A 16,685-nucleotide genomic window follows, 5' to 3' on the forward strand; every position below is an offset into this window, starting at 1 on the left:
TTTTGGAAGGGATTTCTGCCAGGCCAAGTGGGTGTGGGCCAAGATTGTTTTGGCTGGAGGTCAAGCATCAGCCTTAGCCACTCTTAAAACTCTCTTCTTCCCTCCTCCATTCTTAGCCCCTTTACCAATCTCCAATTCTATGTATCGAGGCCCCTATTCATCCATCCATCTCTCCATTTATCCAGTCATTTATTCATCACTTCTTCCATCCACCATTAATTTATTAAACAGATGAGTTAGCTGGTTCTTGATATTTAATACAATTTACTAGTAAATCCTTCTAGGTAGGTTTTGTTCCTTCACCTGTTCTCTCTCTCCTTAATGTTGGTACTTTGACATATAAATTTGGACCTTTTCAGATTCATTAATAGAGTGTTATATACAGTTATTCAGTTACTTTTTAAAATCTCTGTATTTTTTATCCCCTTTCTCATGCCTCATGTTATGTGTTTATGATTTCTCTCTCTCTCTTCTTGATCAGTGTTGCAAAAGTCTGTTCATTTTATTGCTCCTAAAAAAACTAGCTCTGGGATTCGCTTATCATTTTTATGATTTTCAAATACACTTTATACTATATCTTTATTAAATCTGTTCTTTTGTTTACGTTTATTTCCTCTCCACTCTACCACTCTTGGATTGAATGCTTATTTATTTTTACTCTTTCTTGTTTAGTAAGAAAAGCACTCCAGGCTGTGAACTTTCTTCTGATAGACCTTTGGGGATATCCTGTTTCCGTTTGTAGTATCATTGTCATTGGTTTCTAATGTCTGTTGCTTATTTTTCTTTTATAAAGTGTTTTTAAATTTTCTTGTTGTTGTATTTTTTTGGCAACCATTTGCTACTAGTTTCTAATTTTATTGCAGTATAGTGAAATATATGCCCTGTATGTTTTTTGCTTTGGGATATTTATTGAGAATTTTCTCTTTGATAAAACATATATTCAACTTTGATAAATGTTTCACAGGTACTAGAAAAGGAGGTATATTCTCTGTTTGAATGGTAAAATGTCTTTTTACACATCCATTAAATAAATCTATATTCTTGGAAGTTTTGGTCTATTTGATCTATTCAAGAGAGCACTGTGTGAAAATTTCCCTTTACTATTTTGTTTCTGTTCTTTTTGTTTTTCCGGGAGTGTTTGCTTTAGATCTTTACATTTTTTGATGCATTGCTTTTGAAGCATAAAGACTCAAGGAAGTTTTTTTATTGACTTAGAGGATTGTAGCCTATATCAATATAAAAATCTTGCTTTTTGCCATGAATTTCATTTTATTATATTAATATTACAACCCCTGCTTTTAAATTTGCATTTTCCAAAGTAAACTGTGCCCATTCTTTATACTTAATTTGTGGTGCGTGGGAGTGACTCTTGGTCATAAGAAACTCTTTTTGATAAATTTCAATTATTTTAACTCTCTCTTTTTTTTCTTTAAAGGAGACCCCAGCTTCATGTTGAATTCTTCAAAACAAATCTCATTCTAGTTTACTTGCTACATTATAAACTTCATGAGGACAAAGACTTAGTTTCCTTCATCACTAGACCCCAGGAATTGTGCTCACTGACCATAAAAGCTGCTTGATCAGATATTTGTTGAATGAATGCAAGAAAGCTCTTATTTGTTCAGACAGCTGCCTCCAGCCTGCCCTGCCTTCTGTCAGCAGACACATAGCTTGCTTCTGTGAGGTTAATGTTTCCAAGGCCATAGAATGTTTTTTTTTGTTTGTTTGTTTTGTTTTTTAAGATGGAGTCTCACTCTGTCACCCAGGCTGGAGTGCAGTGGTGCGATCTTGGCTCACTGCAAGCTCCACCTCCCAGGTTCACACCATTCTCCTGCCTCAGCCTCCCGAGTAGCTGGGACTACAGGCGCCCGCCACCACGCCCGGCTAATTTTTTGCATTTTTAGTAGAGACAGGGTTCCACCGTGTTAGTCAGGATGGTCTCGATCTCCTGACCTCGTGATCTGCCTGCCTCGGCCTCCCAAAGTGCCGGGATTACAGGTGTGAGCCACGGCCCCCAACCTGGTTGTTTTTTAAGAAGGAGAGAATATTCTGTCTGCTACATGGAGAGGGGCAAGAGAAGAGGTGGGGTGGGGGGACTAGTTAGGATGCTGTGAAAGCAATGCAGGCAAGAGGAGATGATGGCTTGACCTGAGGAGGGGGTTGACATTAAGCATCAACTCTGGCCCAGGAACTTAATCCTCTGCCCCAATTATTCAACCTTAAGTGCTAAGTGTCATGCTAGGCATTTCACCCAGGTTTTCTTATTCAATATGAACAATTATAAATATTAATTATAAAGTTACATAACAAGTTATCCTAGACAAAAAATTTATTTCTCCCAAAGAAGTCAAATACTAAAACATATACTTAAAGAAACAAGCATATGGCTGACTCAGTTTTACTAGCGGTTTTTAGACAGGCATCTTTCCAGAGCCTGCAGAAGCTGCAGATTCTCATGGATGTTCATACTGCTCCATTCACAGGGCCCACAGAGCAACTCAGTGAACAGCTCACATCCTCCCAAGCTCTTCCTGCCTCCCTCATTCCAACCTCCCTCAACTAAGAAAATTATCAAGCAAGTAGCAGCAGGTGAAAGCAGGTGGCACAGGAAACCAGGGCACCTGGAAGGGGGAAACGCACTGATGTGGCCCACATCTCTGCCTGAGCAGTGGGCAATGCACCAGCAGGGTGAGACCTTTAGGAGAGATGCTAGACTCTGTGGACCAGAGTCTCTGATATACACTGGTTTTGTGGCCCTGGACAGGTAGTGATATCCTGCTAAGCCTGTTTCCAATAACGTGGGAATAATAAATACTCATTGATTGGCCATGGACTGAGATAAGATATTGAAAAATGCCAAATAGCAGGCAGTTTAGTGTGGCAGCTAAGAGAAGACCTTTGACTTGGCTTTGGAGGCAGACTGGCTGGTGTTTGCATCCTTGCTTTGATGCTATTATAGTTGTCATCCTGAGCAAGTTACTTAACTTATCCCAGACTCAGTTTTCTCAGCTATAACTCAGAAATATCATCTCATGGGTTATTGTGAAGATTCAGTGAGCTAATGTATAAAAAGTTAGTGCTTTGGAATAAATACTAAAAAATGGTGCTAAGTCATCTAATGAAACCAAAGTTACTCAATACAGAGATTTCATTTTATTTTTACTACCAAAAAACTCTGTCTGAAAGCTAGATGGTGAACCTAAACACATGACTCTAATTTCTGCCAAAGGGCACTTTCAGTTTTTTTTCTTTCATCTGCCCAATCCAGCATTCTGGCTCCCACCTCTCTCCTTCAAGTTACTTACTTTCTGTGCTGCTAAGAAGCTTTTATTTTTTTCTAATATTTGAAACAGAGCCCAGGACTGGATGAGGGAGAAGCCAGAGGGGAAAGAAAAACTTCTCTTGAGCATCAGGCCTTTCTCTTACATTTAACTTCCACTCTCCAGCACCCCAGACCCAGGACCCCTTGGTAACGCCCACACACCCACATTTTATCTCCAAGACACCTGGCGTTAAAGCCGTGAGGGTATTTCTGTCCAGAGCAAATGTTGACTATTGCAGCATAAAGCGGTGCACACAACTACTTCAAGTGAGCTTCCCATAGTTACCAATTAGAGGGACATACAGCCCTGGGTATGCCCAGCTGTCGACCTCTCAAGACCAGGCTGGCTTGGCCTTGACTCCGTAGGCCTGGAGCTGCGAGTGCTTCTGTTTTCAGCCAATAAACCCAAACGCAGTGGGGAAAGCGAGGGGAGGTGTTGGGGTGGGCAGGACCAGGTACTGGAGAAAAGAAAGGGGTGGATGGAATTCCCCTTTCCTTCTTTATTCTCTGGTCTTTGTGTAAGGGACATGACTCATCGATGGGTCTCCTAGATGAGGATTTAGATGCTCTGTGGGCAGCAGATAAGAGTGCAGCCTACTTGCAGAAAGTAAATTCATTGAATACTCCCCATAAAGTCAATACTGTCAGGCTTATCAGCTGTCCTCATTTCCCACTCTGCTCCCTGGGGACCAGACTTGAAATAAAAGGCCCCAGCTCCAGGCGCTTAGAGTGAAGGTGCAGGGCTGAGCTGGGGAGGGCTCTGCCCCCTAGGCTGCTTTTCAGGCAAGTGGGGGAAATCTGCCAGGTCAAGCTGCCCAGAGCCCTCAGCTTCCCAGCCTGACAAATCCCAAACCAAATACACACACCCGGAGGATGAGGGAAGCATCCCCTTACTCCTCAAATCCAGCAGATGTTTCCAGGAGGCCCCACTGTGCTTAGGAAAATTAGAGGATGTCACCTCAAATGCAACCAATAAAAAAACACACAGAGGAAACCTTAATTTCCCACCACTGTTGTTACCTTTGCTTTTCATAACAGATACTTCTGCACTACCCAGGAGCACATGCATCTTTTTAGCTGGCGGGGATATGGTTTCTTTACACACTGCCTGAACTAACTAGGTTACCAGCTGGGGTTTCAGATCTGTTTCGGAGACTTACACTGTAGCTGATGCAGACTGGTTTAATAAGATACAACCTGTGACTGGCTCCCCTCCCACTCATTGTCCCTGTGCTCTCTGCTGGGATTATAGGCTTGCCCAGGCCTCATCAGCCAGCGGTCCCTGCCTGAGCTGTCTTATCCAGGCAGCAGAATCTGTCTGGGTGGAAACGAGGAAGAGTGAAGACAAGATGGCCTTGTTTTTATTATGGTCCAGAAAGCCACTGGAGTCCCAAGCCTTCTTGCAGAGGTAAATGTAGGGTAGAAGGTCAGTTGTTAGCACAAACTACTCTCCTAGTACAACTAGAGCAATTACTTTTTACGCCTTGGAGCCCATAGTCTCCAGAGGTGAACAGCCAATAGGGAGATGAGGACTAAGTTAAGACCCAGAATTTAAAATCCTCACTAAGCTTATCTCCCTTCCTGGCTTCTGTTCTCCCTAGCTTTCAGTTATGCCCTGTGGCATCATCATGTGAAAAGTCTATCCTGTCCTAGTTTCTAACTGAAGCGACAGGTATAGAAATGGCTCCAGCCTCTTTCCCACATCCCTCACATTGCCTGTATTGTGGTGCCCAGGTCTAGCACTGACCATTGGTCTCCATTCCTCTGCTGTCTTCCAAAAATTGCCTTCGTGTCTTCTCCACAGCCTAGAATCTCACTGGCTCTCCTGGCCCAATTCATCAAACTGAGCTTTTGTCATGGCTCTCAAAGGCCTATTCTAATTCCCTGGAACCCTCTGGATAAGACCCTGCCTTGTCCTATCACACTCCCTTTCTGTGGCTTGCAATGCTGCTCTTGAGCTCCACTTCCCAGACCATCTCCAAACTGTCCCCTGCTCACTTGGTCTCAAGCGCTTCCTGACTCTGGAGTGCTTGTGCCCATGTCTAGCACTGACTGAGAATTCCTAGGAGTGACCTTACTTAAACCACTATGGTCCTATGCCCATCTGGCTAAGTTTCTATCCTCTGTCCCTGCAACTATCAGGGTTCTAGGGTCTCTAGGATCAGTCTCGGTGAATCTGAATTCTCCTAAATCCCTGCTCTATCCTTGAAGGGGTTTCCTGAATGTTTGTCGAACCTCACCCTTAGGACAGATCCGGTGAGTAGTAACCAGGCCAGAAGTGTTTATTGAAGGCATGATGCTCCTATTCAAAACTTTTCTCTCTCATATCCAAACTTCATAGCAGAATATTCAGTCCCCTCATTTCCTGCAGTCTGTTCCTTGCCCACTTTTCCAGTTGTATCTTTCACTATTTATCCATATGGCAGATGGTCTTATTCACTGTCCCATAAAGCCTATTCTGTGAATTTACTGACTCCTCTTATTCAGAAATGTTTTCTTTCTTCATTTATTCAAATTTTCTGTTCTACAAGTTCTAAGACTCAGCTGAACCTCATTACCCAGTCCCTGTCCTCCCTCCTGGAGCTTTTTCTAGACTTGGGTGCTCAGACGGCCATCTACAAAGTCTAGGACTTTTGTCTCTTTGCCTAAGCCTGGTCCTTTAGACTCAATTCCATTAAGTGTTATGTTTTAACCCCACATACTCTCTCCCCAAAGAACAGGCCTTGTACCTGTGCTCTTGAGGCCAGGGTCGCTTCTTAACACCAGTGCTCAGGATAGGGCCTCTACCCAGGAGGGATCTGAAATACCAATCTTACAGAAAAATTGTGACATGAGATTATCAGGAAAATACAAGCTGATAGGATTTATGCCAAAGGCAGATGTAAAACCATGTGAACATAATATTAACAATAGTTATCATTCACTGAGCATCTACCATGTACTGTACATCTACCATGTACTGAGCGGTGTGCCAGACACTGCAGATTTCTTACAATTTCTTACAATTCTTTTAATAACCTTTAAAGGTAGGTATTAATTTAGCCCCATTAGTTGAAAAAAAATTCAGAACTCAGAAGTTGAATAGCTAGCCCAAGATCACAAAACTAGGCTGTGGAAGGCTCTGGATTCCAGTCGACAAATCCGAAACCCTTGCTGATCCCATAAAACCCTCTAGATCTGCAATATGCTAGCTACTAGTTTTAACTTAATTAAAATTAGAGTAAATATTTAGTTATTCAGTTACACTTGCCACATTTCAAATATTCAGTAGTCACATGTGGCTAGTGGCTACAGATACATCATTTGCAGCATCACAGCATGCTCTAGATAATTCTCTGGTCTTCCACTAAGACATGGGGAAAAAGATGGCTCCTTCCACTAAGACATGGGGAAATAGATGGTAAGAGAAGACATCATCCTAAAAGGAGAGCTTTTCCCTTGTTTATGAGGTCACATGCCAGAAATTTGCTTTTTCTGCTAAGCAGGATCTGGCTGGATTAGACGGTTGCCCAGTTTGGGCTCCAAAACAAACTCTTCCACACTCCAACTATAAGACTGTCATCTTCTAAGACATCTGAAAGACATTTGGTGGTATAGCATTTTCAGAACATTGGCCACTCAATTAACTTTCCTGCAAAATTCACTAGAAAACATCCTCCAAATTATTGAGATTAACGGAAGAAAAAATTTGAATTTAGAAGTTTTAGGTTGTAAAAGCCCTACTGGTAAAGTTGCAGAGAAGTATGAACAATAGTACTAGCTGCTAAAGGGCTTTACTGATAAATCTAATTAAAGAAAACTCGAAGAACACAAAGGAATAATAAAGAGAAAATAAATCATAAAAAGAGGGTTATTAAAATGACAAAGTAAATCAACAAAGAATTGGAGGACAGGCAAAAACAAAAACCTAAAAACCTGTCTTCCAAAAATTCAGACAAGGTTATTCCTTTTTATTATGAAGAGTGTTACCTATTACGAATGTTTGTAAAATGTTTAAGGACACTGTTTAGTAAAATCACAGTGAAAACAACGGTGCACAGTACACATTAAAAAAGAAAATCATAAAAGAAACAACTAGCAGATTTGGTGTTATCATTATTTTTAATTTTAGCCATTCTAATAGGTATGCAATGATATCTCATGTGGTTGTAATTTGCATTTCCCTGGCTAATGATGTTGAACATTTTTCATGTGCTTCTTAGCCATCTGTATATCCTCTTCAATGAAATGTCTGTCTATGTCTTCGCCCATTTTCTAATTGAATTTTTCAAAAAACTGCTGAGTGTTCAGGTTCTTTATATATTCCAGGTACTAGTCCTTTGTCAAGATACACAGTTTGCAAATATTTTCCTCCTAGTCTGTAGCTGGACTTTTCAGCCCCTACATGTGGGCTTTTGCAGAGCAGCAATTTTTAATTTTGATGAAGTCCAATTTATCCATTTTTCTTTTATACATTGTGTTTTTTGTGTCAAGTCAAAGAAAGAATGCTTTGCATAACCCTAGATCATGAAGATTTTCTCCTATTTTTTTCCCAAAAGGGTTTACAGTTTTATATTTTACATTTAAGCATGTGATCCATTTTAAGTACATTTTTGTACAAAGTGTGAGTTTCATTCAAGTTGAGTTTGTTTTTTGCCTATGAATGTCCAATTGCTCTAGCACCATTTGTTGAAAGGTCTATCTTGGCTGGGTGTGGAGGCTCATGCCTGCAATCTCAGCACTTTGGGAGGCCAAGGTGGAGGATAGCTTGGGGCCAGGAGTTTGAGAGCAGCCTAGGCAACATAATGAGACTCCGTGTCAACAACAAAATAAAATAAAATAATAGCTGGGTGTGGTGGCATACACCTGTAGTCCTAGCTACTTGGGAGGCTGAAGCGGGAGGACTGCTTGAGCCCACGGAGCTCAAGGTGATAGTGAACAATGATTGTGCCACAGCACTCCAGCCTGGGTGACACGGTGAGACCCTGTCTATAAAAGAAAAAATAAAAAAAACAGACTGTCTTTCCTCCACTGAATTGCTTTTGCAGTTTTGTAAAAAATCAGTTGGACATACTCATATGGGTCAATTTCTGGTTTATTTTGTTTCACTGATCTATGTGCATATCCTTTTACCAATACCATACTGTCTTGACTACTGCATTAGATTGCTAGGGCTGCCATAACAAAGTACCACAGCTGAGTGGTTTCAACAATAGAAATCTATTTTCTCACAGTTCAGGAAACTAGAAGTCCAAGGCTAAGGTGTTGGCAGGGCTGGTTTCTTCTGAGGGATCCTCTCCTTGGCTTGTAGGTGACCATCTTCTCTCTATGTCTCTACATGGTCCTCCTTCTGTGCCTCTCCTTGTCCTAAGCTCTTCTAAGGACTCTAGTCACCAGTGAATTGGGAATCACCCATATGACCTCATTTTACCTTAATTAGCTGTTTAAAGGCTCTATCTCCAAACACAGTCACATTCTGAGATACTAGGGGTCAGGACTGAAACATATGAATTTTGAGGGATATAAGGGAACACAATTCAGCCCATAACAATTACTATAGCTAAATAATAAACCTTAATATTGGGTAGAGTGATCCTTCTCACTTTCAGTATCAGAGGCTGGTTTTAAGTAATAATTAAAAAAAAATTTTTTTTTTTCAGATCAACAGTTAAGTAGAATTGGCAGAGTGAGTAGCCACTGGATTTCAAGTCAGAAAACAAGGATTTAAGATCTGTGTTACCTCTAAATTGCAGCTTCCTCATCTGCAAAACAAGGGGAAATAACATCTACCTTATAAGGTCAGATGTGGTATCTATTGAAGTGCAAGAATGAACTTAGGTCTTCTGATACCAAATCTTTCTGCTACTTTTTCCTTATAAAGATTACTTGAAATATTCTAGAGAAATAAATTTATCACATACATTTTAAAATAAGTTTGTCTATGTCTATTAAAAACCTTGCTGAGATTTTGATAGGAATTCATTACACCTATTGATCAAGTTGAGTAGAACTGACATCTTTACTGTGTTGTTTTCCAATCCATGAACATGGTATGCATCTCCATTTATTGAGGTCTTTGATTTCATCAGCATTTTTAACATACAAATCTTGTATATAATTTGTTAATTTTATACCTAAGTACTTCATTTTCTTCAGGGTGACTTTAAATAGTACTGTGTTTTTGTTCTCATGTTTGCTGTTAGAATATAGAAATGCAATTGATTTGGGGGTATTGGTCTTGATCTTGTATACTGTGACTGCACTAAAACTCACTTATTAGCTCCAGGTGTTTGCTTGTTTTAAAGTACATTCCTTGGTATTATCTATGTAAACAATCATGTCATCTGCAAATGAAAAGTTTTTAAAAATTTCTTTCTTTCCAATCTGCATGTCTTTTATTTATTTATTTATTTATTTTTTGCCTTACTGCAGTGACTAGCACTTCTAGTATTAGGCTGAATAAGAGTGATGAAAGCAGACATCCTTGCCTTGTTCCTAATCTTAGAGGAAAAACATTCAGTTTTTTGCTATTAAAACATACAGGTTTTTGTTTGTTGGTTTTAGATGTTCTTCATCAAGTTGAGGTAATTATCTTCTATTTTTAACTTACTGAGTTTTTCTCATGAATGAGGGTTAGATTTTGTCAGACTCTTTTTGTGTCTATTGATATGATTTTCTTTACTTTGTTGATATGGTGCATTACATTGACTGTTTTAAGGCTGAACTAGCCATGTACACCTGAAATGAATCCTACTGGTCATGGCACTGTTGGATTCAGACAAACTAGAACTTTTTACTCCATGTCCTGTGTTATTTCCACTCCACCACAGTTACTTTTAACAATTTCAACATCAGCTCAAAGCCTATAAAAGACCTTTCTAGTTCCTTCTCCCTGAAATATGTTATGATTCCCCATGGTGGCTGTTTCCTCTTACTACAACAAGCTAATAAACCTAACTTTGTTTGATTGCAGGTGTGTTCCTGTTGGACTTTGGCTGGCAGGTTTTATCTCTGAGAACTTTTGGATACCCAGGTATATGTGTGCAGACTACTAGGGTCCCCATAGTTGAATTTTAGAAATACTGTACTGGTGGCAAGATTACTATTTTATCAGATTGTTTATGAATGTTAGTGTCTGTTATTTCTACTGCAAGTCTCAAAAATAAATACAAGGTATCTCAAGAGATTAGAAAAATTTTATTCATCATCCCAGACTGGATTATATATTACAAATTCTGATGAAAATAATATTAAAGGTATTTTCAAGTAGTACCACAAACTATCTGTACCTGAAGATAAAACCACACAGTAAACTGTTAAGTACACATTGAATCTATTCATCTTTAAAATATCACTTTGTTTAGAAATTCATATATATGTTTTTGTAGTTATGAAGTGGGAGGGACACACAAATAGCTACATAAGATTTTCATTTAACAAACATATGAACTATTCCCCATGCTTTGAATGAATCATCAGAAGGCTGTAAAATCCTGTTATTTTTTTCAAAGGTGCATGAAACAATATTTCCTTTCCAATAGCAAAAATACAGTACTTCTAATTTTCCTTATATTCTCTTTCAACCCTACTGTGAGAGCTGCTTATAATTATATAGCAGCTTGTTAATGGGTCCCTACAAAATCTCTGTATTAGGTTGGGTTAGAAGGTGCCAGGGGGTATTCTAGGGTAGAAGTTTTGATAGTATGGAAGCAGAGATTTCTTTCTTTCCTTTTTTTTTTTTTTTTCTGAGACAGAGTCTCGCTCTATAGCCCAGGCTGAAGTGCAATGCCGCGATCTTGGCTCACTGCAGACTCTGCTTCCCGGGTTCAAGTGATTCTCCTGCCTCAGCCTCCTGAGTAGCTGGGACTATAGGCGTGCGCCACCATGCCCAGCTAATTTTTTTGTATTTTTAGAGGAGACGGGGTTTCACTATGTTGGCCAGGCTGGTCTCGAACTCCTGGCCTCAAGTGATCCACCTGCCTTGGCTTCTCAAACTGCTGGTATTACAGGTGTGAGCCACTGCACCCAAAAGAAGCAGGGATTTCTTATTAGAAAATTTATACTTGCCTCCTTTAAGCACAGGACCTATACGAAAGGTATTGCCATTGAATTAGTCTGTTTCACTTATGAACCGTAATTAGGATTTCCGTCTGATGTGAAGCAGCTTAAAATGGCATCATGCACCCTGCTGATTCTTGCCTAGTTGAGATAGAAACAGAAATTTGAGGGCAGAAAGTAGAAATGAGTATTTTCAATTCTCCTTTATTAACAATGATACAGGCATTCATCAGCATAGATAATTAAATGAAATTAAGTATTCCAGATTTCTTCCCTCTCCAAATCATGGCTTATATCTAATTTCACTAACAAGGAGGTAAAGATTTACATCTAGGAAAGGCTAGAATATTGAAAAAGAAGTCGAGGGGAGAGCAGGTACCAAATCTAGTGAAGTACAGTAAACTGCTTGGGACCAGCAAACTAGGTAGCATATGGGATAATATTAGGAGACAACTGCTTAACCAAGAAAATGAAAATACAAGTTCTATTGAGAGAAGGAGGCAAACTGGTAATGTCTCTGAATTCACAAACCATATAATTTAATTTTTAATGACTTGATACAATTTTTTTTTTCTTAAGCAAATTCAGTCATGCAATCTTTTGAGTAAAGGAATATGTTCTGACCCATGGTTTCTATAATTCCATTTGAAGATTAGAAAAGAAACATGGAACTAGAAAATTGCACATTTCTTGAGTACTTACTTAATCCTAGGCCTGAGGCTAAGAACTGTATACTTCATTTAATCCCCCTAAAAACCCTTAGAAGTATGTATCTTTTCCCCAGTTCACTAATGTGGAAATTGAGACTGAAAGGGCCCCCACCATAAATCCCACATGATTAAGCTGAAATTCAAATTCAGGCCTAACTCAAAAGCTTGTGGTCTTTTTATGGCAACACATTGCCTTCCCTAAGTGAGATGTTAGAGGTGATCTAGCCCAGGTCTTAATGATAGTGGAAGACAAGGAGGAAAGAGGGAACGTTGCTGGGATTTTTCTTGAGAAATTCTCTTGACTGGTCAGTAACTGAAGTTTTTCCATGCATTAAAGCTATTACAACTAATAACTACCTGTTAGAAGGTGGGAATGTGGCACTTTCTTGACTAGGTTTTGAGGGAATATTTCTCCTAAGGATTTATAACATTTAGGATTTTAAAAACTGTTCACTTTCCAGAAGGTGAAACTAGGGGGAAAACTTAGAAAAATATGTAGCCATAAGTTTGGGTGAGATTTTAGACTGAAGTGTGGAAGCTCATTCCAAATGTGTTTTCCAGATTTAGCTCTGGTACCCAATGTATAAATTCCTGCTTACCTATGTAATATCCTGCCTATCTATGTGCCATTTGAAGTACTGTAGTCATGTAAGAATAAAAACAATGGTTTGAGGTCACAAACTTAAAAAGGAATGAGTACAATCTATTCTTAACTACCTGCATTTATCAGAGACTATCAATATAAATAATTAAAAGTAGTTTAAATACTAAAAACTAGATACTCTAGTCTCCTTTCCAGCCAAGCAGATAAAAAAAAAAATCTTGAAAACTGCAAAGTGACTCCAGTTACATCTATTATTCTTTTTTGTGAATGAGACCACTACTACCAGGGAAAGGTCCCTTAGGAAGGAAAGAGCCTCATAAAAGGTCACTTCAGGAAGGGGAGAGACTTCAAATACAGGCATTTAGCAGGTTGGTGCTGATGGTTCCCTTGGGAAATAGAATGGTAAAGTGGCAATGGGATGCATCTTGAGCTTAGAGAATTAGGTACCAAAGGCTGATGTCTCCAGATGTGAACTATCTTATTGTCTGGAGAGAAGGCATTTTCCAGATAAAGGTATGAAGGTTGCCTAAGAATTCTGAATTCTGAACTAGAAAATACTTCCCCTTGACCTCTCTGTCGCCTTAGGTTCTCAATCTGAACAAAAAGATACTAAGCGGCAGAAACATCCTGAGACTTAGCCTCACTGAAACACTGGATGCCTTCTCTGTTAAGCATCTCAAGCGCTGTTAAAGATACTGTGTTGTGATGTGAAACAGACATTGGACTAGGAGTCACGGCAGTCTTGGGTTTTAGCCTCAGCTGTTCTTGTTCAGATCATTCTTTTCTGTGATTATTTATTTAGTTATAAAATAAGAGGGTTTAAAAAGAATATTACATTATGGTTTCTTCTAGCTTTTAAGATTCAAAAGCGGAATGATTTTCACTTAAGTTTTAACTTGTTTTGGGAGGATACTGGCAAACATTCTGTCACCTAGTGGTCAATTTCAGGTTTTGCAGCTAGGGAATCAAATCAGCTGTCCCACCAAGCAGCTACTCTTAGGGATGCTCAATTTTAGGAACTATGGTTTTATTCCAGGGGCCAGATATCAGTAGCTGCAGCAGAGGAGAGAAGGACAAGTGCTCCCTGCTTAGAGAGGACTGGGTGACTACCTGGTTGTCCTGGTTATCAATTAAGAGGAATCTTGCCTCTCAGGATGTCTCTGGAGACATTCATGGGTGCCTAACTACCAACAAGTTGTCAACTTCCCCAGGTAAGCCAGGTAAACTAAACCTGAAAGTGGTCAGATTAGGAGAATGACTGCTAGAATACTCAAGTGATGAAAGAAAAGTGATCCAATGAGGTACTGAAGATGGATATACCTAACCCAAGGTCTCTGGACACTCCACAGAACCCAACTGTCAAAATACATAAGATGAAGTATGGATGAATCAGAATCAGAGGTAAGCCTGGCCTTCAGATTCTAGAGAAGGCTTTTGTTTCCCCAAGTTAGGGTGGAACCCATGAGCTGAAGCCTGTGAAACCAGAAGACAAGAAAAGTATTTCAGCAGCCAGTGGTCTACGTAGGGAAGAATATAGAACCTGTGTCAATTGGGCCAAGATGTCTTGGATTTCAGACACTCTTAAGACTTTGTACTTCAGGAAAGGATAAAAGATTAATCTGAAAAGGGATGGGTAAGATCTCCTGGCAAAGAATGGGAGTCCCAATTGGAAATGGGGAGAAATGTGGAGTGTATGCATTTCTAAATACTGAGCACAAGCAAATGGTCCTCATCAAGTAGGGTGGATTTTGCCCAAAAATAGTATTATTATTTGTTCTATTATTTTTAAGCATGAAAAATGAATTTAGGGTCAGCTATTTAGAATTTGGGAATGCACTCTATGGGCTGATTTTCTAGCAAAGAGAAAATGGATTATGATGATGTGCCATTTTGGGACAAGTTTGCTGACAATCTTAAATGTCTCCAGAAACCACTCATGTTATTTATGAAAGACCCAATAATTCTGCATTGAGAATGCAAATTAGGACAGAAGACTGTTGGTTATCATTTATCAAAGGTTTTCATGTTGCTTTAAAAATCCGGAATGGGTGGTTGTAAGTTACTTTCTCTAATTTGTTTTCGAAAAAGTCTACGAGCCCATTCCCTCAGACATTCAGGTTTCCATTCTTGAGACTACTATTGTTCTCTGGTGTCAGAGGAAAATCTGCCAAGCTCCAGAAAGTAGTCCTAAATAGCATAGATAAGATATAAGATTCAGCTTCCTTTCCTAGACAAAGAGAAAAATAGCAGTGCTTATTGTGCCTACATTTTCCTTACCTCTCACTTACAATATATCATTCAAGTGATATAAGAGAGAGATGGGGTAAACAGCATCCCAGCTGACTCAGACATCTTGAGGGGAAAAGGAAACTAAAGCATTCCAGAGTGTGTGGTACTTGATAAAGTAGAAGTCTGAGTTCTTGCCCCATCGACATTCAACAGACTGAAAAACTGGGGAGGGACACAAACTTTACAAACTCTATGATCTGAGGTAGGGTGAATAGTTGTCAAGTCCACCATTTAGCTTCCATTTTGGAGATCTGATATATATTAGAAGAGGAGAAGAAACAGGCAGGTTTACATGCCATTTAAATTGGTATATAGACCATAAATTAGAGATACGAAGCTGTAATTGATAAATGAAGATAATAAAGAGTATGTTTTAAAAATTAGAGTATATTTAAAAAATTCTATTAATATTTTAGTGTCATTAAAATTGGGAGTGCACAGATTATAAATTCAGAAAATATAAAATGTACATGAATTTCTCATATTTTTACCTAACAGACTGTCTGAGAATAAAATAAAAATGAGTTTTGTGAAATCATGGCCTCTTTCAAGATCATGTCTAGTAACATGGTCTCACTTGAATGATTTGTCAACAAGTGCCATCAGAGGTCAGTGAAAATATTCTCACAATGGATGGAAATTTAAGCATTAAACAAGCATAAAGTTTCTTCCCACTTCAAATATGAAAACAGTACATGTACAGAAATTTACTTATCCTGACAAGTAATAAGCTCTGATACAAATAAGCTCTCACCTTCCCTAAAAGAATAATGCCTTGTTCTCTAATTCAATTCCACATAAGATTAGTTGAAAAATGAACCTGATATCATCTTTTCTTGATGCCACTCAAAGTCTGATCACTTGAATATTAACTCAGACTCCACAATCTTAAAAGTAGCACTAACATACCAGCTTAAATGCCCAGAAGAGGAGTGGGTTATTCTTTTCAACTAGTATATCCTTCCTTAGCTTTGCCTGGTGAGCTCATCTTCCAGTTCAAACATTACTTCACGTTTTAAAAACCTGTACAGAACTTGAACTCTTCAAAGGGTGGGGGAGGGTTCCCTCAAAGGAAAATTGAGTTGTTTACCAAAAGGAGGAATAAAAGAAGTAGGTATTTGTCTCATTCATCTAGGCTTCTCCACTGTAACCTAGCATTGTATGTGGCACATGAAAATTCCTTAGTGCTAAGTGAGAGAATTACATCAGATGACTCTTTCTGTGTCTTCAAACTTGTCACATTTTTTCTTTGGTTCCCACTTATGTTTGACAAATAGACATGTATTTTTTAAACAGTTATCTACCTTTTTTTCCAAAAGAGAAATTCTCCCATTTCAACCTACTATCTCAATATAACTGGATAACCTCATCCCACTCAGAAATAGGCCAGATTCCATTGGGTTGCACATTGGGAGGAGAGCGCTTCCAGTCCCACGTCTTTACAGGAATCTTCCAGGTCTTACCATAGTTGGCTTCAATGTATTCGAGGGTTTCACAGGGTACATGGACCTTCATGTCTACAAACTCAGTCCAGCACAGTGTAAACTTCGGAAACAGGTATCTGCAGCAAAACAGAGGGATTAGGCTTCAACAGTGGAAGAAGGTCTAGCTAAGGAATCTAGCTGCTAGTGCATTATTGGCTGAAGGACAGTGCTCTCCCATTACACATCTTTGGGAAGAGAGTGGATATTTAATTATTTTTGACTGTCCAGAATCCCTTTCC

At 39.1% G+C, this 16,685-nt stretch overlaps 1 protein-coding gene across 10 annotated transcripts in view; it reads right to left on the reverse strand.

Annotated features, from left to right (window-relative positions):
- Nucleotides 1-16,685, reverse strand: part of FKTN (fukutin) — a 101,474-nt gene that overhangs the window by 13,797 nt on the left and 70,992 nt on the right. For 5 of the 10 annotated variants that reach the window (XR_008537300.2, XM_054658922.2, XM_054658923.2 and 2 more), the window contains one exon: nt 11,544-16,523. Coding sequence is in view for 7 of the 10 variants with exons in the window: in XM_054658922.2 (XP_054514897.1) it covers nt 16,310-16,523 (214 nt within the window). In the remaining 3 variants the exon portion in view is untranslated. Of the gene's footprint in view, nt 1-10,479; nt 11,501-11,543; nt 16,524-16,685 lie in introns of those variants that run through there. The other 5 variants (XR_010148600.1, XM_063787610.1, XM_063787611.1 and 2 more) reach the window with 3 other exon arrangements.

Source organism: Pan troglodytes, chromosome 11 (genome assembly GCF_028858775.2).
Source record: "Pan troglodytes isolate AG18354 chromosome 11, NHGRI_mPanTro3-v2.0_pri, whole genome shotgun sequence".
Lineage (NCBI taxonomy): Eukaryota > Metazoa > Chordata > Mammalia > Primates > Hominidae > Pan > Pan troglodytes.